Source organism: Elephas maximus, chromosome 6 (assembly GCF_024166365.1).
Source record: "Elephas maximus indicus isolate mEleMax1 chromosome 6, mEleMax1 primary haplotype, whole genome shotgun sequence".
In the NCBI taxonomy this organism is placed as follows: domain Eukaryota; kingdom Metazoa; phylum Chordata; class Mammalia; order Proboscidea; family Elephantidae; genus Elephas; species Elephas maximus.
The window spans coordinates 46,561,623-46,584,040 of record NC_064824.1 but is presented as its reverse complement, the minus strand read 5'-3'; the positions used below and the strand labels follow the sequence as shown (position 1 = coordinate 46,584,040).

The 22,418-nt window shown below is 38.1% G+C and overlaps 1 protein-coding gene across 3 annotated transcripts in view; it reads left to right on the top strand.

Moving 5' to 3' along the window:
- Positions 1–19,721, top strand: part of MMADHC (metabolism of cobalamin associated D) — a 36,360-nt gene extending 16,639 nt beyond the window's left edge. For 2 of the 3 annotated variants that reach the window (XM_049887173.1, XM_049887172.1), the window contains exons 6-8: positions 1,376–1,506; positions 5,661–5,747; positions 6,638–19,721. In XM_049887173.1, the coding sequence (XP_049743130.1) occupies positions 1,376–1,506; positions 5,661–5,747; positions 6,638–6,832 (413 nt within the window). In that variant the 3' untranslated portion in view covers positions 6,833–19,721. The other variant, XM_049887174.1, reaches the window with a different exon arrangement.
- The last annotated feature ends 2,697 nt before the right edge of the window (positions 19,722–22,418 follow it).

The window sequence follows — 22,418 nt, the reverse complement described above, 5'->3', positions numbered from 1 at the left end:
TTTGATCCCATGTAGATAGTTCTTAAGAGAGCATAATGCCCAAGGCAGACGTTCCTTACCAGTTAACCCAAGTTATTGTTTGGCTTTAAGAAGACTTCAGGGGATATTTTTGGATTAAGGTTTAAAGATTATCTCAGGGCAGTAGTTTCAGGGGTTCATCCACCCTCCATGGCCCCAGAAAGTGTAGAGTTCATGAGAATTTGAAATTCTCTTCTGCATATTCTCCGTTTTGATCAGGGCTTTTCTATGGAATCTTTGATCAAAATGTTTAGTAATGGTAGCTGGGCACTATTCAGTTCTTCTGGTCTCGTGGCAGAGAAAGCAGTTCTTCTTGGAGGCAGTTAGCCACACATTCTATATCCTTCTCCTGTTCCTGACTCTTCTTCTTCCTCTGTTGCACCATGTGAATAGAGACCAATTGTTGTGCCTTGGATGGCCATTTGCAAGCATTTAAGACCCCAGGCTCTATGCAACAAACTAGGAGATAGAACAGAAGGGCTAAACATGTTATTAGGCCAATTAGCTGGGATGTAGGAAAAGTAGAATTTTTAATAACGTTTTTCCAAAGCTAATTTAAAATGATGTACGCTCCTGGGCGATTAGTGTAGCTATAATATCATGAGCTAGTATGTAAATACTGAGAAAAATGTTCAGAATAGAACTGCCCCATAGAGTTTCCAAGGAGCAGTTTGGAGCCCTGGTGGTGCAGTGGTTAAGAGCTTGGCTTCTGATCAAAAGGTCAGCAGTTCAGATCTGCAACTTTCTCCTTGGAAACCCTATGGGACAGTTCTACTCTGTCCTTTAGGGTCACTGTGAGTTGCAATCAGCTCAACAGCAGTAGGTTTTTTGTTGTTGTTGTTTGATTTTTCATTTTTTTATTTAGGATAGCTAAAATGCTCTGAGGTAATTGCATGACCAAAATTAAGGCTTTCAAATGTCCCCTGGCATTTGACCTCATGCTTACATTAGACAGGAAAAGTAGAATTTTTAATAACATTTTTTTCATAAGCCTAATTTAAATCATTTATGCCTCTGGGTAATTATTATAGCTATAATTTCGTGAGCTAATATGTAAGTACTGAGAAAAAATAATAAACTTTTTTGAAAATTATAATAGCACCACTAAGTTGTAATCCTACCTACCTTTCAGAATTGTTGGCAGTAACATTTAAGTTCATCTAACAACAGCAGAATTAAGTAAACCAAAACTAAGTTTACCTTACCCTTTTCAAAAATAATATAGAAATACCTTAGTATCACTATAATTTAACTTAAATATCCATTTTCCTAAAGTACTTTTATGCACTGTTTTTTTGGGGTTTTTTTTTAACCAAATTCTCTTCTCCTTGGAATTTTTATTGTATTTTCTTTCTAGATTTTGAATCACTATTTCCAGAAGTGACCAGCAGCAAACTAATGGTTTTGACTGTAACGCAGAAAACTAAGAATGATATGACTATTTGGAGTGAGGAGGTAGAAAATGAAAGAGAAATGCTCTTAGAAAAGGTAATTATTTAATTACTGATAATAATTTTTGTGATCTTAAGCATCAGTGACCACAATGTTCTAAAATAATGAGTGTCTTTTCTAGCCTTTATTAATTCTCCGCTAGAGTATTTCAGTGCTGAAGAACTTAGTACCTCTTTTCTGAGAATAAAAACACCACAGTTTTTTGTTTTTTTTTTTTTAATATCTTTGAATACCCTAGCTTCTTTCCAGTACTTTCCTCAATCTATTTTTTAAATTTATGTTTCCTTTAGGAAATTTGGAAAGTGCCATTTAAAAAAAGTAAAATTAACTCTTTATACTATTTCTTTTTCTTTAAATCATAAAAAGTAAAAATTACCCCAACCGTCTCCAAAAAGTAAACAGTAACAGTCTACTGCACAATACCATATACCTACATTTTTTTTCTGTGCTTTGCTTTTGATGTAAAGATCTGTTTTTTGACACCTTTCCATAGCCTTATTACACAAAGATCTATTGCATTATTTGTAAATTTTGCGTTGCATACATTACATGGGTAAACCGTATTTTGTTTAAACATTTCCTTAGTGATTTTTAGGATGAGAATGAAACTTTTCCTATTACAGGCAACACAGTAGTATCTTTGTACATATATTTTTATGCACACACAATTATCTGTAGATTACTAAATAGAGAGTTGCTGAATCAAGGGACATATACATTTTAAATTTTCATAGACAGTGCCAATTTGTCCACCCAGAAGATTTAGCCTGGTTTATATGTTCTCACCCCAGCTTACCCTGGATAAAGTGTCATTTTTTTAAACTACCTAGTTCTCTAAGAGTTTTATTTGGAGGTAATACTATGTTATCAGTTTCTTTGTATGATAGAAAGGATTGTTCCTCTGCCTACACGACAGGTTAAGAATAACTCACTTGGGAACCATAGCTAACTTTAGTTGAAAATCCACTCTGCTGATATTCATGCAGAATAATGTTAGGAATTATTTTATATTTTCTTTAGGAATTTGGTGTATGGATCTCTTAATTTGTAAAAAAAAAAAAAAAAGTATACACATGTATATATGTATGTGTGTATACATATGTGTATAGTAAATGACATATTCAGCAGAGTATTTAATGAAAATGCCTTCATACTTAAACGTCCCATATATAGCTTTGCTGATAAATTTCACGTAGTAGTCAACAAACTGATGAGCAAGTTAATATGCTGATTAAGAAGGGAGTTACAGAGAGGCATAAGACATTGTCTCTACTTTTAAGGATATCTGAATTTAAAGAGTTGGTACTTAAGTAGGCAATAGCTAACAGTAGACGTTTTCTATTTACATATTAAGATAATGCTTAGTAAATATATACTCACCATCACCATCATTTAGCCTCTGAAGAACTCTTACAATGTACATTGCATTAGTGGTCTTAATTTTTGATCAGTTAAAGATTTTTAACCTAATTTGATACTGGCTCCAGTATAGTTGTAACTTAATTTTCCTGTAACCTGTTGCTTTAAAATGGCAACATGTTTTATCATGCAATTTTTAATTTTATAGTGACTGCAGCTATTTTATCTTCTACTGAAGAGAGAGTTTTCTATTTCAGATATGTTAGTGGTTATTTGAAGCTTTGGTAGTGCAGTGATAAAGAGCTCGGCTGCTAACCAAAAGGTCAGCAGTTCAAATCCACCAGCTGCTCCTTGGAAACCCTATGGGCAGTCCTACTCTGTCCTTTAGGGTCCCTGTGAGTCGGAATTGACTCGACAGCAAGGAGAATAATGGTTATTTTGGAAACACACCTTGCTTACTCTCCAAGTAGGTATTTTATGTTTCATGGTTTAATCTATTATTTTTTTCCAGCAGATGCCAGTGTTTGCTATCAATGAACAGAAATCTTACAAGAAATACTCAGTACTTATCATTTGGAATTCTTCTAGTTAATATTTGTAAACATTTGACTGCACTGCTTTGCTCTCCTTGTAGAGTTTTTGTATATGGCAGGGCTATTCATAAAATTGCAATATATTTTAATAACTATTTTCTAGACCATAATCAGTAGTTTTTCTATTTTTTTTTTTTTAAGAATTATGAGAATTAGTGAAACAGCAATATAATACATATAAACATTAGGGGTGGAAAACAACCTAAAGAATACAGTGTTATTTTAGAGTTTATCATTAGCTTATGAGAAGATAGCTGGAGAAAATAAGTTAGCTTAGGTTTTATACCTCTATAACAGAGTAGCTAAACTTTTTTTGAAAGGGTCAGATAGTAAATATTTTAGGCTTTCTAGACCATAGAGCCTCTACCTCACCTACTTAACTCAGCTGTTGTAGTATGAAAGCAACACAGGCAGTATGTAAAGGAATAGTCATGGCTGTTTTCCAGTAAAACTTTATTTACAAAACAGGCAACAAGCCAGATTTGACCCTCAAGCTATAGCTTGCTGACCCCTGAGTTAGGGCATAGTTGGTATTCCTAAGACTTGACCTTTCAGGGATCTCAACTGAATGTCAGAAGTCCTCAGTGTTTTGTTTTTTTCCTCAAGCTGGCTGGGTCCGAAATCCAATGTTTTCCTGCTCCACAAACCTCTGGTGTCAGCATTCAACTCAGTCCCAGTAGGCAGTCTCTGCTAGGCCTCAGGGAATCTCAGTTTGGACATGTGCAGCCCAGTCCCGGCTGAAGAACCAGGGTGACTCCTCAGGAGCCCCCTTTATGCGTCTCCCTCTTTTCCGGTACCCTGCCCCGCAAATGCTAGATGCTTCACCAGAAGAAAACTCTGCTTTCAGCCTCCTCAACTCAGTGACACCATCACTTTCCTTGGACTCTACCCCTTTGCCCTACAAGAGGAAAATACCCCAAGCAGAAAGCTGGAACAAGTATGGGGATCACCTCATTTGTTTCCCTTCTCTCAAGGATTACAGTCTTGGTCCAGCTGTTGTTCAAGTCTAAGAACAGTTGCTGCATGTATTTTGTTCAGTTTGATAATTTTCACCAGGATGGCAAATTTGATACTTGTTATTTTATGGGTGGAAGTAAAACTGCCCTTGTTTTTTAAGTATTTGTGGACTACTCTTTTTTAACATTGTAACCTGGCCTTAATATATGTTACTGTCTTTTGACTACTTAGACATTTGATAAGACTAATAAAGCAGTCCCTGGGTGACAAAAATAGTTAAGCACTAGAATACTAGACAAAAGGTTGGCAGTGTGAACTCATCTACAGGTGCCTCGGAAGACAGCCTTAAAAACCTTACGGAGCAGTTCTGCTTTGCACGCATAGGGTTGCCATGAGTTGGAATTGACTCAGTGGTAGCTAACATTAGGATGGCAAGTCAGGATTGTGAATATGCAGTACATGCATGTGGTATGTAATGAATATACACTATACAAAAGATATAGAGGAGTATATAGTAAAAGCAAGTATCCTGTCCACCGCTGTATCCCAGGTATCAAGTTCTTCTTCTGTTATCTTTATGTGCTTTTTCAGAAATACTTTATGACTATGAAGCATGTGAGGGGATAAATGTTTTTGAAGGATGCACAAACCAGTAATACGTTTTTAGACATCTTTTATTCAGACTAATGAATGGCTCACATCTTTTCATTATTGAATTTTTTTTTCCCTATCTTACCTTATTTCTAATATCTCCATAGTGATATATGGCAACTATAATTTATAATTCATGATGAATTCAGGAGTTAATAGCACAGAACTGATTAGAAATAGTTCATAAAATGGGAAATAATTTAGAAGAAAAAATATGGAATTCAGACTTTTTAAAAGCAAGTGTTATGTGAACCATTTTTCTTTTGGAATGGTGAAAATCTTAGGGCTTTGTAGTCTGACTTGTCGTTACTTCTATATTTTTTGGGGGGGGGCCCTGGTGGTGCAGTTAAGAGTTCAACTGGTAACCAAAAGGTTGGGAGTTCAGATCCTCCAGCTGTTCCATGAAACCATATGAAACAGTTCTACTGTGTCCTATAGTGTAGCTATGAGCCAGAATCGACTCAGCGGCATTGGGTTTTGTTTTCATTGTTGTTGTTTTTAAGTCCTGTTGAGTTCTCTATCTGAAACAAAAGATAATCACTTAAAAGCCTATTAAAAAAAATAAAACTAAGTCTACATTGATGCTATAGTGGGCATATATTATTTGTGCCTTTTTTTTTTTCAATGCAGTTCATCAGTGGTGCTAAGGAAATTTGCTATGCTCTTCGAGCTGAAGGTTATTGGGCTGACTTTATTGACCCATCCTCTGGTGTGGCAGTGAGTAATTAAATGTATTTTGAAAGCTAGATTATATAAATTGAAGTAGAAATGACTTGAGATTTGTAAATTATAATAATCTTGGTAAAAGTAGATCATTCAAGACTATTTTGAAACCTTACAGTTTTACACGAAGAAGTACTACTCTGAGTCAGTTGGATTCACAACTTTTGAGGAATCTCTTTAACTCAAAGTTAAATTACTCTATCCTTAACTTTTTTTAATTAAAAATACTAATTCCCATAGTCACTAGTAGGTATTTGATTTGCATTGAAATAGTATTTACTGTTTGTCGAAAATTAGAAGTAATTCCAAAATTATTTTTAGAATTAAATGAAAAAAACTATAGATGGTAAAATAAATATTTAGAGAAGTGGTTTTTTTTTTTGGAAATTAACATTTATAAAGTTATACTTTCAAGAAAATAATCACTGAGGCCACTGTTGTGGTCACATTTTAAATTCTGGCTGTACCTTTCACTTACAAGTAGTAAATTCATTTTAGACTTTTGAATTTATGATAGTAATATATATATTATTTCTTCTCAGAGTTAGATAAGATATAGTACAGATTCAGAAATGAGAAGCTTTTACTCTGGGCTTTAATTTCCTCATCTTGAAGGTGATGAAGGTGAACCATAGATGGTCATTCCATCCTTAAAAGCCATGTAATGCTATGCGTGCGGTTTTAGGTATTCTGAAATTTGCTGATCATTTCACATTTCCAGAATGCTCAGGTATCGGGTGGTGGGGGTTAGGTGTTCCATGTGACCTTTGTTGTGGTGGTGGTGATTTGATTTTTTAACTATCTGGAATATTAAATAGATATGTATATTCTTAAAATGTCTTTCTTGATAATGACAGTATGACTTCATTTTTTATTTCCTCTAGTTTTTTGGGCCATATACAAATAACACTCTTTTTGAAACTGATGAACGCTATCGACACTTAGGATTCTCTGTGGACGATCTCGGCTGCTGTAAAGTGATTCGTCATAGTCTCTGGGGTACCCATGTGGTTGTTGGTAGTATCTTCACTAATGCAACACCAGACAGCCATATTATGAAGAAATTAAGTGGAAACTAGCAGTGTTGTCAGTATATTTGCTGTACTATTTATACATAACATTTGATCTATAAACACTGTCAAAAGCTTATTTTTAAAATACACTTATTTTTAGGTGTCTGTTTCGATATTCATAAATTTAAAATGTTGGCAAGTGATTTGTGATTTTTAAATCACAGTGGTTCATTATTTTATCATTGAGTACATGTTGAGCACATCCACGTTGTATAGAATGTGGTAATTAACATGTAATCAGGGTATGATCTCATGTTACTATTTCTCCCTCTTATTGGAAAAACCTGTTTTAATTATTTTTCTCCAAAAATAAATCACACATTTGGTTGAGGCGATATGTGTTCTATCATTGCAATACTTTTTAAAAATGTGGTTCTTAAACATTTATAAAAAACTAAAATATTAATATTTTTGAAGTGTTTATTTCTTTTTAATATAATTGAGAGCTCTAGATTTACTGTAGATTTTATTTTTTCTTAATAAAGTGTTCTGGCACCAGTCTGAAAGGATGGATGTGCAGGAAAAGAAGAATAAGGTTAGCACCATGTCTTTATGTATAAAAGCTTATGAATCTCATCCTTACGCAGTGAAACCTGTGAGAGCTAGAACTTGACAGGACTGCCTTGTTTTTCTGGGTCTTGCATGTTTTCCTTCTCTGACGGGTTTCTGCCTTACACAGGTTCCAGCTTTTGCAGGTTTTACTGTATTAAAAAAGTAATTCCCAATTAACTCCTGGATTGAGATAGATAAATGTTGTTTATTTTCAGACAAGATTAGGCCATAGCTGCTAAATCATATTTCTCCAATTTTAACAATACATTGAAACTGCAGTACTTTAAGATATACTTCATTTGTGACAGAGCTGGTTTTTACAGTATTATAAACTTAAAAAGAATCATCTTCCATTTGGCTATTTATTGCCAATAAGAACAGTGACAAACCTTAGGAGCATAAATAACTTCTACCAAATAAATTAATTGAAATGATTTTTTTTTCTGTGTTTTTTAAAATTAAGTAACTGTATTTAAAAAGGAAAACATAGAGATGACCAACTTTTTTATTTAGTTCACACCTTGATTTAAAACTGCTTAGTTACCATGTAGCTTGATAATAAGTGCTGTTCATGATAAAAATGTGAATCATAACAAACTATAGATAACATTACTGAAGAATGAGAATTCCAGAACGCTTAATTGTGCTCATGAGGAACCTGTACATAGACCAAGAGGCAATCCTTTGAACAGAACGAGGGGATACTGCATTGTTTAAAATCAGGAAAGGTGTGCATCAGGGTTGTATCCTTTTACCATACATAATCATATGCTGAGCAAATAATCTGAGAAGCTGAACTCTATGAAGAAGGTGGCATCAGAATTGGAGGAAGACTCATTAACAACCTGGGATATGCAGATAACACAGCCTTGCTTGCTGAAAGCAAAGAGAACTTGAAGCACTTACTGATGAAGATCAAAGATTACAGCCTTCAGTATGGACTGCACCTCAACATAAAACAAAAATCTTCACAACTGGACTAGTAGATAACATCATGATAAAGGGAGAAAAGATTGAGGTTGTCAAGAATTTTATTTTACTTGGATCTACAATCAACACCCACAGAAGCAGCAGTCAAGAAATCAAATGACGAATTCCATTGGGCAAATCTGCTGTGATAAAATGTTGACAATCAAAGATGTCACTTTGAGGACATTTTCAGCCACCTCATAACGCATGTGAAAGCTGGACTATGAATGAGGAAGACTGAAGAAGAATTTTAATTATGGTATTGGTGAAGAATACTGAATATACATACCATGGACTGCCAGAACGAATCAGTCTGTCTTGGAAGAAGTACAGCCAGAGTGCTTCTTGGAAGCAAGAATGGCAAGCCTTTGCCTCACGTACTTTGGACATGTTGTTAGGTGGGATCAGTCCCTGGAGAGGGACATTACTCTTGGTAAGGTAGGGGGTCAGTGAAAAAGAGGAAGACCCTCAACGATATGGATTGACACACTGGCTGCAATAGTGGGCTCAAGCATAATGATTGTGAGGATGGTGCAAGACTGAGCAGTGTTTTGCTCTGTTTTACATAGGGTTGCTATGAGTCAGAAGCCACTAACACCTAACAATAACAGGTTGATTACAATGGAATCCTGGGTGGTGTAAACAGTTAATGTGCTCAGCTGCTAAGTGGAAGGTGGGTGGTTTTTAAGTTCACCCATAGGTACCTTGGAAGAAAGGTAGTCAGCCATTGAAAACCCTGTGGAGCACATGTCTACTCTGGCACACATGGGGTCACCATTAATTGGGAATTGACTCCATGGCAACTGATTTTAGTTTATGATTGAAAGAGTAAGAACTACAGTTTTCATTTCATTATGAAAAAGATGAGGTAATGAGTCCCATAGCTTTTTGAAGAAATTTTATGTGTACATGTATGTATATGTGTGTATAGAAAACTGCATATATCATAAGAGCTCAATAAATTTGTGTGTGTATACATGTATATGTGTGTGTAGAAAATGCAGTATATATCATAAATGCTCAACTTTCATGTACGTAACCAGCACTCAGATCAAGACAACATTCTGGGCATTCCAGAGACCCTTTATGCTCCCTTCCAGGCAATACTCCTTGCCCCTCCCTCATCTCTCCCAAGGGTAACCACTGTCCTGATTTCCTACAGCATAAATTGGTTTTGCATGGTTTGATACTTTATATATATGAAACATTGCAGGACGTTTAGCAGCATCACTGGCACCTACTCACTAGATGCAAGTAGTAAGTTCACTTTTGTTCTTAGCTGCTTATCACAACATTGTGACATTCTCATATTATTATTCATAATTATAGATCACCTGTTTGCATAGCATTTGCCTTTCTCAGTGCTTCTCAATCAGGAGCAATTTTACCCCTCGGGAAATCTGGCAATGTCTGGCGACATCTTTGATTTTCACACCTGTGGGGTGCCACTGGCATCTATTAGTAGGTGCCAGTGATGCTGCTAAATGTCTTGCAGTGCTCAGGAGAGTTTCTTAAAACATTTGATCCACTGTCTTGCACCTGGTTTTTATCCTTCCGCCATACTTAATTCAATATGTATGCTTAGCAAATAATCCGAGAAGCTGAGTTATATGAAGAAGAATGCAGCATCGGGTGTGGAGGAAGACTCATTAACAGCCTATGATATGCAGATGACGCAACCTTGTTTGCTGAAAGTGTAGAGGACTTGAAGCACTTACTGATGAAGATCAAAAACCACAGCCTTCAGTATGGATTACCCCTCAACATAAAAACAAAAATCCTTGGAACTGGACCAATAAGCAGCAGCATGATAAATGGAGAAAAGATTGAAGTCAAGGATTTCATTTTACTTGGATCCACAATCAACGGCCATGGAAGCAGCAGTCAGGAAATAAATGACACATTGCATTGGGCAAATCTGCAAAAGACCTTCTTAAAGTGTTAAAGATGTCACATTAAGGACTAAGTGCCCCGACCCAAGCCATGGTGTTTTCAATTGACTCATGCATGCAGAAGCTGGAGAGTGAATAAGGAAGACTGAAGAATTTATGCATTTCAATTATGGTGTCGTTGAAGAATATACCATGGACTGCCAGAAAAACAAATAAGTCTGTCTTGGAAGAAGTACAGCCCAGAATGCTCCTTGGAAGCAAGAATGGTGAGACTTCATTTCATATATTGTGGACATACTATCAGAAGGGACCAGTCTGTGGAGGAGGACATCATGCTCGATAAAGAAGGTCAGCGAAAAAGAGGAAGACCCCTAACAAGATGGATTGACACAGTGGCTGCAACAATGAGATCAAGCATAACAATGATTCTGAGAATGGCGCAGGACCTAGCAGTGTTTTGTTGTGTTGTACACAGTGTCTCTATGAGTCGGAATCGACTTGATGGCACCAAATAACAGCACCTAATAACAACAGCTGTGTACTGTATTGTATGGGGTGGAGAGTACTTGGTTGTGGGACTCCTTTTATCATCTTGCTTTCCAACAGAATTTTCAGGAACAAAGAGCATGACAAGCAGTAACTGCCACTTAAAATTTTTTTCCTGAAGTGTTACAGCAAGATTCAGGTTTATGGAGATACAGGTCAAGGGATTCTTATTTTAAAAGTGGCTTACTGTTTTGTACCGCAGGAAGAAAACACTAAGCTATCAGTTTTACCATGGTCACTTGATCAGGACCCCATGAACAAGAAAGAATCTGTAAAATTATCCATCATAAACATAAATTTGCTACCTTTTCAAATAGGATTGAACCACTGAAATGGGTATTAAATCTGTCACTGAAACAGATGTTCTCATTGTGAAATTTGAAAAGCCAAAACCAAGCCTGCTGCCATCGAGTCAATTCCAACTCATAGCAACCCTAATGTTTGCATAGAAGTGCTAGAGGGATCCTTCAGATCATCTGACCCACATTTTTTATAGAGAAAATGAACACATATAGGTGTGTACATTAGCTCAGACAGCCAATGTTAAGACCTAGCACTGGGAAAGTAGAGCCAAGATGGCGGAATAGACATTTCTGGCGAGCCCTCATTACAACAAAGACCAGAAAAAACAAGTGAAACGAGTATATTTCTGACAAGCTGGAAGCCCTGAGCATCAAAGCTAAGTTTACACAATGAACTGAGGGGGGCGGGGAGAAAGAGACCATTCAGAAGTGGAGAGGAGTTACTGTACCTGAATTGCGGGGAGCCCTCAGGCGCCATTCCCGGAATGGTGGCGGCGGTGGGCTGCTACTAGCGTTCGGCTGCAGTTTCCTCCAGGAAAAGCAGCCAGCTGCACAGCCTACTCACACCTCCGGGATCTAAGAAGAACAGTGCTCTCGGCAAAAGCTAAGTACTTGGGTATATTTTACCCGCACCCGCCCCCCACCCCACACCTGCAAACTGGCTTCAGCGGCTGAATCCCTGGGCCTGACATAGGCCCTGTTGAGCACCTAGAGCCATCCTCCTGGCCTTGGGGAAGGAGAAAATTTGCAACTGGGGGGAAAAGATAAGTTGCTAGCTCCATTAACCGGAGGAGCTCAGGACAGAAGCTGCTCTTGTCCACGCATAAACCATCCATGGACCTTGAGCACGTTTCCCTTCTGCATGGACCTGTGTGGGCCTATTTCAGGCGAATAGACCCTTGTTGGCAAACTCCAACCATTTCAGCTACGCAATGGAGAGGTGGGTGTTTGACGTTTGACATTGTTTTGCCTATTGAACAAGGTCCTCACCTACCCACATCAGGGACCTAAGGACTGGTAGCTCCACTCAGGACACCCAGCCACCCACGACAGGGGGCCAAAGATAACTGGTACCTCCCAACCCTTACAACCAAAAACTTTGGGTGCCCATGGTCCATCTGCAGAACCCACCCATCAGCACACTCTAGGGAACAGGGACGTGTTTTCCTCAGAGACACTTGGGGGTTGGTTCTCAGCCCCTTGCCTTGTTCACAGCGTGACCCTCTACTGCAATTAGATACCGGTATATACACCAATCACCCCTGCTCCTCTAAGACTGTAGGACAGAGCCTGTACCACACACTTGATATCAGCTACCTGGAAACCTGAGCTGAATTCATACAAGAAAACTGAATGGACTCCTAGACTGATATCCCTGTAACAGCTCTAGCCAGCTGGGGACAGGACACCGGAACTCCAAAGGTGAAAATAAGCTAGCGCACTCAAGCAACCCACAGGAGTATACCAAAACAAAACAAAGCAAGCAACTACAACACAGTAAGCAAGCATAAACTAATAACTTATAGATGGCTCGGAAACAACAGTCAATATGGTCACATAAAGAAACAGACCATGATCACTCAACAGGCTCTCAAAACAGAATCCAGGGATCTTCTAGATGAAAGTGCATTCCTGGAATTACCAGAGGCCGAATACAAGAGTTTAATATACAGAACCCTTCAAGATATCAGGAAGGAAATGAGGCAATACGCAGAACAAGCCAAGGAACACACAGATAAAGCAACTGAAAAAATTAGAAACATTATTCAGGAACATAATGAAAAGTTTAATAAGCTGGAAAAATCCATAGAGAGACAGCAATCAGAAATTCAGAAGATTAACAATAAACTTACAGAAATAGACAACTCAATAGAAAGTCAGAGGAGCAGAATTGAGCAAGTAGAACCTAGAATTTCTGAACTCAAATCACTTGGCACTAACATATGTAAAGAAAAATCAGATAAAAGAATTTTAGAAAAATGAGGAAACCTTAATCATGTGGGACTCTATAGAGGGAAATAACCTACGAGTGATTGGAGTACCAGAACAAGGAGGGATTACAGAGAAAATTGTTGAAGATTTGTTGGCAGAAAACTTCCCTGATATTGTGAAAGATGAGAAGATACCTATCCAAGATGCTCATCGAATTCCACGTAAGGCAGATCTGAAAAGAAAGTCACCAAGACATAATCAAACTTGCCAAAACCAAAGATAGAGAATTATAAGAGCAGCAAGGGATAAACGAAAAGTCACCTACAAAGGAGAGCCAATAAGAATAAGCTCGGAATACTCAGTAGAAACCATGCAGGCAAGAAGGCAATGGGGTGACATATTTAAAAAACTGAAGGAAAAAAAATTGCCTGCCAAGAATCATATATCCATCAAAACTGTCTCTTAAATATGAAGGTGAAATTAAGACATTTCCAGATAAACACAAGTTGGGGGAATTCATAAAAACCAAGGCAAAACTACAAGAAATACTAAAGGGAGTTCTTTGGTTAGAAAATCAATAATATCAGATATCAACCCAAGACTAGAATGCTGGGCAGAGCAACCAGAAGTCAACCTAGACAGGGAAATCCAAAAAAACAAGATTATTAAAAAAAAAAAAAGCCCCAAACAGGGTAACAGCAATGTTATTATATAAAAGAAGACAACATTAAAATAATAAAGAGGGACTAAGAAATGTAATCATACACCTTCCATATGGAGAGGAAGATATGGCAATACAAAGAAATAAAAGTTTTAAATTTAGAAATATACGGGTAAATAATAAGGTGACCACAAAGGAGAGAAACTATCTTACTCATCAAAATAAAATACAAGGGAAAAGTACAGACTCAGCAGAAACAAAATCGACGACAACAAATATGACGAAAGAATAATATATAAAGAAAATCTACTCAGCAGATAAAATTAAGTGGGAAAAGGAAACTGTCGACAACACACAAAAAAAGACATCAAAATGATAGCACTAAATTCATACCTATCCATAATTATGCTGAATAGAAATGGACTAAATGCAGCAACAAAGAGACAGAGTGGCAGAATGGATTAAAAAACAAGATCCATCTATATGCTGCCTACAAGAGACACACCTTAGACTTAGAGACACAAACAAACTAAAACTCAAAGGATGGAAAAAATATATCCAGCAAACAACAATCAGAAAAGAGCAGGAGTGGCAATATTAATTTCTGACAAAATAGACTTTAAACTTAAATCCATCAGAAAGGATAAGGAAAGACACTATATAATGATTAAAGGGACAATACACCAAGAAGATATAACCATATTAAATATTTATGCACCTAATGACAGGGCTGCAAGATACATAAACTCTATCAGCATTGAAAAGTGAGATAGACAGCTCCACAATAATAGTAGGAGACTTCAACGCACCACTTTCGGTGAAGGACAGGACATCCAGAAAGAAGCTCAATAAAGACACAGAAGATCTAAATGCCACAATCAACCAACTTGTCCTCATAGACATATACAGAACACTCCACCCAACAACAAACAAGTATACTTTCTTTTCTAGTGCTCATGGAACATTCTCTAGAATAAGACTACATATTAGGTCATAAAGCAAGCCTTAGCAGAATCGAAAACATTGAAATATTACAAAGCATCTTCTCTGATCATAAGGCCGTAAAAGTGGAAATCAATAACAGGAAAAGCAGGGAAAAGAAATCAAATACTTGGAAACTGAACAATACCCTGCTCAAAAAAGACTGGATTATAGAAGACATTAAGGATGGAATAAAGAACTTCACAGAATCCAATGAGAATGAAAACACTGCCTATCAGAACCTTTGGGACACAGCAAAAGTGGTGCTTAGAGGCCAATTTATGTCAATACATGCACACATCCAAAAAGAAAGGGCCAAAATTTAAAGAGCTATCCCTACAACTTGAACAAATACAGAGCGACAAGAGAAACCCACAGGCACCAGAAGAAAACAAATAAAAATGAGAGCTGAACTAAATGAAATAGAAAACAGAAAATTGAAAGAATTAACAATACCAAAAGCTGGCTTTTTGAAAAAATCAACAAAATTGATAAACCACTGGCCAAACTGACAAAAACAGGAGAGGAAACAACCCAAATAAGAAATGAGATGGGCAATATTACAACAGACCCAGCGGAAATTAAAAGAATCATATCAGATTACTATGAAAAATTGTACTCAAATTTGAAACCTGGAAGAAGTGGATGAATTCCTAGAAACACACTACCTACCTAAACTAACACAAACAGAGGTAGAACAACTAAATAGACCCATAACAAAAGAAGAGATTGAAAAGGTAATCAAAAAACTCCCAACAACAACAACAAAAAAGCCCTGGTCCGGATGGCTTCACTACAGCGTGCTACCAAACTTTCAGAGAAGAGTTAACGCCACTACTACTAAAGGTATTACAGAGCATAGAAAAGGATGGAATACTCCCAAACTCATTCTATGAAGCCACCATATCCCTGATACAAAAACCAGGTAAAGACACCACAAGAAAAGAAAATTATAGACCTATATCCCTCATGAACACAGATGCAAAAATCTTCAAGAAAATTCTACCCAGTAGAATTCAACAACATATCAAAAAAATAATTCACCATGACCAAGTGGGATTCATACCAGGTATGCAGGGATGGTTCAACATTAGAAAAACAATGTAATCCACCACATGAATAAAACAAAAGACAGGAATCACATGATTTTATCAATTGATGGAGAAAAGGCATTTGACAAAGTTCAACACTCATTCATGATAAAAGCTCTCAGCAAAATAGGAATAGAAGGAAAATTCCTCAACATAATAAAGGGCATTTATGCAAAGCCAACAGCCAACATCACCCTAAATGGAGAGAGCCTGAAAGCATTCCCATTGAGATCAGGAACCAGGCAAGGATGCCCTTTATCACCACTCTTACTCAACATTGTGTTGGAGGTCCTAGCCAGAACAATTAGGCTGGATAAAGAAAGAAAGGACATCCAAATTGGCAAGGAAGAAGTAAAAGTATCTCTATTTGCAGATGACATGATCTTATACACAGAAAACCCTAAGGAATCATCAGGAGAACTACTGAAACTAATAGAGTTCAGCAGAGTATTGGGATACAAGATAAACATAAAAAAACAGTTGGATTCCTCTACGCCGACAAAAAGAACATCGAAGAGGAAGTCACCAAATCAATGCCATTTACAGTAGACCCCAAGAAGATAAAGTATGTAGGAATAAGTCTTACCAGAGATGTAAAAGACTTATACAAAGAAAACTACGTTACAGTTTTGCAAGAAACCAAAAGAGACTTACATTAAGTGGAAAAACTTACCTTGCTCGTGGATAGGAAGACTTAACATTATAAAAATGTCTATTCTAACACTGAAGTAAAAGAACTGAACAGAAGATTTCAAAGGGCCTCTCGAGAAGACAAAGGAAGGTATTATAATGACATGTGCAAAGAGCTGGACATGGAAGACCAAAAGGGAAGAACACACTTGGCGTTTCTCAGGCTGAAAGAATTAAAGAAAAAATTCAAGCCTCGAGTTGCAATAGTGAACGGTTCCATGGGGAGACTATTAAATGATGCAGGAAGCATCAAAAGAAGATGGAAGGAATACACAGAGTCATTATACCAGAAAGAATTAGTCGATATTCAACCATTTCAAGAGGTGGCATATGATCAGGAACCGATGGTACTGAAGGAAGAAGCCCAAATGCTCTGAAGGCATTGGCGAAAACCAAGGCTCCAGGAATTGACAGAATATCAATTGAAATGTTTCAACAAACAGATGCAGCACTGGAGGTGCTCTCTCATCTATGCCAAGAAATATGGAAGACAGCTTCCTGGCCAACTGACTGGAAGAGATCCATATTTATGCCTATTCGCAAGAAAGGTAATCCAACCGAATGTGGAAATTATAGAACAATATCGTTAATATCACACACAAGCAAAATTTTGCTGAAGATCATTCAAAAACGGCTGTAGCGGTATATCGACAGGGAACTGCCAGAAATTCAGTCTGGTTTCAGAAGAGGACATGGAACCAGGAATATCATTGCTGATGTCAGATGGATCCTGGCTGAAAGCAGAGAATACCAGAAGGATGTTTACCTGTGTTTTATTGACTATGCAAAGGTATTCAACTGTGTGGATCATAACAAACTATGGATAACACTGCGAAGAATGGGAATTCCAGAACACTTAATTGAGCTCATGAGGAACCTTTACATAGATTAAGAGGCAGTTTTTCAGACAGAACAAGGGGATACTGATTGGTTTAAAGTCAGGAAAGGCGTGCGTCAGGGTTGTATTCTTTCACCATACCTATTTAGTCTGTATGCTGAACAGATAATCCGAGAAGATGGACTATATGAAGAACGGGGCATCAGGATTGGAGGAAGACTCATTAACAACCTGCGTTTATGCAGATGACACAACTTTGCTTGCTGAAAGTGAAGAGGACTTGAAGCACTTACTAATGAAGATCAAAGACCACAGCCTTCAGTATGGATTAAACCTCAACATAAAGAAAACAAAAATCTTCACAACTGGACCAATGGGCAACATCATGATAAATGGAGAAAAGATTGAAGTTCTCAAGGATTTCATTTTACTTGGATCCACAATCAAGAGCCATGGAAGTAGCAGTCAAGAAATCAAAAGACGCATTGCGCTGGGCAAATCTGCAAAGGACCTCTTCAAACTGTTGAAGAGCAAAGATGTCACCCTGAAGACCAAGGTGTGCCTGACCCAAGCCATGGTATTTTCAATTGCATCATATGCATGTGAAAGCTGGACAATGAATAAGGAAGACCGAAAGAAGAGTTGATGCCTTTGAATTGTGGTGTTGGTGAAGAATATTGAATATACCATGGACTGCCAAAAGAACAAACAAATCTGTCTTGGCAGAAGTGCAGCCAGAATGCTCCTTAGAGGCAAGGACAGAGAGACTGCGTCTTACATACTTTGGACATGTTGTCAGGAGGGATGAGTCCCTGGAGAAGGGCGTCATGCTTGGCAGAGTATAGGGTCAGCGGAAAAGAGGAAGACCCTTAACGAGGTGGATTGACACAGTGGCGGCAACAATGAGCTCAAGCATAACAATTGTAGGGATTGTGCAGGACCGGGCAATGTTTTGTTCTGTTGTGCATAGGGTCGCTGTGAGTCAGAACTGACTCGACGGCACCTAACAACAACAACAGCAACAACAACATTCTATCAAAAGCAACCTATACATTTAATGCAATTCTGATCCAAATCCCAACGACATTCTTTAATGAGATGGAGAAGGAAATCACCAACTTCAGATGGAAGGGAAAGAGGCCCCGGATAAATAAGGCATTACTGAAAAAGAATAACAAAGTGGGAGGCCTTCTTTACCTGATTTTAGAACTTACTATATTGCCACAGTAGTCAAAACAAACTGGTACTGTTACAACAACAGATACATGGACCAATGGAACAGAATTGAGAATCCAGACATAAATCCACCCACAAATGAGCAGTTGATATTTGACAAAGGCCCCAAAACACTTAAATGGGGAAAAGACAGTCTTTTTAACAAATGGTGCTGGCATAACTGGATATGCATCTGCAAAAAAATGAAACAAGACCCATACCTCACTCCATGCACAAAAACTAACTCAAAGTGGATCAAAGACCTAAATATAAAAGCTAAAATGATAAAGATCATGGAAGAAAAATACGGACAACGTTAGGAGCCCTAATACATGGCATAAACAGTATACAAAACATTATCAATAGTGCAGAAGAAAAACTAGATAACTGGGAGCTCCTAAAAATCAAACACCTATGCTCATCCAAAGACTTCACCAAAAGAGTTAAAAGACTACCTACAGACTGGGAAAAAGTTTTTAGCTATGACATTTCTGATCAGCGCCCGATCTCTTAAAATCTAAATGATACTGCAAAAACTCAAGTACAAAAAGACAAATAACCCAATTTAAAAATGGGCAAAAGATATGAATAGACACTTCACTAAAGAAGACATTTAGGTAGCTAACATATATGAGGAAGTGTTCACGATCATTAGCCATTAGAGAAATGCAGATCAAAACTACAATGAGATTTCATCTCACTCCAACAAGGCTGGCATAAATCAAAAAAATACAAAATAATAAATGTTGGAGAGGCTGTGGAGAGATTGGAACACTTCTACACTACTGGTGGGAATGCAAAATGGTACAACCAGTTTGGAAATCGATTTGGCGCTTCCTTAAAAAGCTAGAAATAGAACTACCATACGATACAGCAATCCCACTCCTTGGAATATATCCTAGAGAAATAAGAGCCTTTACATGAACAGATATATGCACACCCATGTTTATTGCAGCACTGTTTACAATAGCAAAAAGATGGAAGCAACCAAGGTGCCCATCAATGGAGGAATGGATAAATTATGGTATATTCACACAATGGAATAGTACACATCAATAAAGAACAGTGATGAAGCTGGGAAACATTTCATAACATGGAGGAACCTGGAAGGCATTATGCTGAGTGAAATTAGTTGCAAAAGGACAATTGTATAAGACCATTATGACAAGAACTTGAGAAATAGTTTGAAAAGAAAACATTCGTTTGTGGTTACGAGAGGGGGGAGGGAGGGAAGGTGGGAGGGGGCATTCACTAATTTGTAGATAAGAACTACTTTAGGTGAAGGAAAAGACAGCGCACAATACAGGGGAGGTCAGCACAACTGGACTAAACCAAAAGCAAAGAAGTTTCCTGAATAAACTGAATGCTTCAAAGGCTAGTGTAGCAGGGGCAGGGGTTTTGGGGACCATGCTTTCAGGGGACATCTAAGTCAATTGGCATAATAAAATCTATTAAGAAAACATTCTGCATCCCACTTTGAAGAGTGGCGTCTGGGTTCTTAAACGCTAGCAAGCAGCCATCTAAGATGCATCAGTTGGTCTCAACCCACCTGGATCAAAGGAGAATGAAGAACACCAAGGACACAAGGCAATTACGAGCCCAAGAGACAGACAGGGCCACATGAACCAGAGACTACATCATCCTGAGACCTGAAGAACTAGATGGTGCCTGGCTGCCACCAATGACTGCCCTGACAGGGAACACAACAGAGAACCCCTGAGGGAGCAGGAGAGCAGTGGGATGCAGACATCAAATTCTCATAAAAAGACCAGACTTAATGGTCTGACTGAGACTGGAAGGACCCCGGTGGTCATGGCCCCCAGACCTTCTGTTGGCCCAGGACAGGAACCATTCCCGAAGCCAACTCTTCAGATATGGGTTGGACTGGACAGTGGGTTAGAGAGGGATGCTGGTGAGGAGTGAGCTTCTTGGATCAGGTGGACACTTGAGACTATGTTGGCATCTCCTGCCCAGAGAGGACATGAGAGGGTAGAGGGGGTTAGAAGCTGGCGAAATGGACAGGAAAAGAGAGAGTGGAGGGAAAGAGCGGGCTGTCTCATTAAAAAAAAAATAGGGGGAGAGTAATTGGGAGTGTGTAGCAAGGTGTATATGGGTTTTTGTGTGAGAGACTGACTTGATTTGTAAACTTTCACTTTAAAAAGCACAATAAAAATTATTAAAAAAACCTAGCACCGGAATTTGCTGATTTTTTTTTTTTTTTTTTGGCTATATTGGCACTTCATGGTCATTATCAAGAAGCTTATTACATGTCTGATTAAGAATATCAGAGTCACAGAATTTAAGCTGAAAGAACTTTAGGGTTATCTAATTTTGCTGCCACATAGATAAACTTAGACATTCGGTCCATTGAGTTCTGCAAGAACTGGATTTCTTTGAAAGTTTGCTGAAACATCTAAAAATTCAAGTATACATTCAAGCACTATTTCTCTGGCTTGAGGTTTAAATTTTCATGTCTGTCTTAGATTTCTGTCACTTAAAACATCAACCTAATCCTTACATTTGAACAAAATTCTGCTTTTAATTCAAACTTTATTTCTTCCTGTTATACCTGATTCTCTTGTTGCTCCAAAGTGGGGTTTCTCCACCTTGGCACTATGGACCTTTTGAACGAAACAATCCTCTGTTGTAGAGGGGCTGTCCTGTGCATTGTGGAATGTTTAGCATTGTCCCTGGTTTCTACTCACTAGATTCCAGTAGCAACTACTGGTCCTGACAATCAGAAATGTCTGCAGACATTACCAGATTTCCTCTAGGGGGCAAAATGGGGTTTCTTTTCGTTCGTTTTTTAATTCACAAAAGCTAGGGTTGTCAAATTTTGCTGTTGTAGAGGCTGGAAAGTCCCAAGTTGGTGGATCAGACTGGAGCCTTTTCCTGGCTCACAGTCTGCAGAGATGGACGAATCCTAATATCAGCAGGCAAGATAGCTGCTAGCTCAAGTCCCGAGAACCAGAGGCCAGATGAACAGGAACCAGCTTCAGGGTCCAGAGCAAGCAAAAGCCAGTGAGCCTGGCCAGTAAGTCAACCTATATTGGATGCAGGCCACATCCCCAAGGAAACCCCCTTTCAACTGATTGGCTACTCACAGCAGATCCCATCATGGAGGTGATCACATTATATCAGATCTCATCATGGAGGCAATTACGTCATTATATGATTGTCAGATTACATCATAACTGCCAAACCACTGAGAACCATGGCCCAGCCAAGGTGACACAACCTTAACAATCACACTTATCCTAAAAATCGTTTTTCTGAAATCGTTTAACCAGGTGTCCTGTATTTGTATATGGCAAATCTACCCCTGATTGAGAACCACTGATCCAAGGCGCCTTCTAACAAAGTAGTCTCCAGCTTTAGCTGGACATCTGAATAGCTTAGGGAAGCATCTTTAAATACTGATGATTTGGTCCCGTACCCACAGATGGTTTCATTAGTCTGATGGTCTGATGCGGGGGGAGGTGGTGGGAGTGGGCATCAGTATATTTTAAAGGCTACCAGGTGAGGTGCTTTCGATGTGCAGCCAGGGTTAGAACCATTAGTCTGTTTTAAAACACTGAGTGATAGTGAATTGGAGGAACATCTAGGGAATTAACAGCAGGGAATAATAATGGATTTAATGTGTGAGATAAAACAAAAAATGAAGGCTCTAATGTTCTGTGTTGAGTGACCTAATAGGGCCCAAATCAATTCAAGGACTCATTTGTGTCCTGCTTTCTCTAAGACAACTCCATGGAGTTCCCTGACTGCTCCTACCCTCACTGATCTTTTCTTTCCCTTAATTTGCATAACACCTGGCCTACACCTTGTCATTTTGCACTTGATTATATACTTGTACACAGTTGTTTTGATTTTTGTATTAAATTCTGTCGTCCATATCTTGCAAAGGGCCCACTTCCCTACTG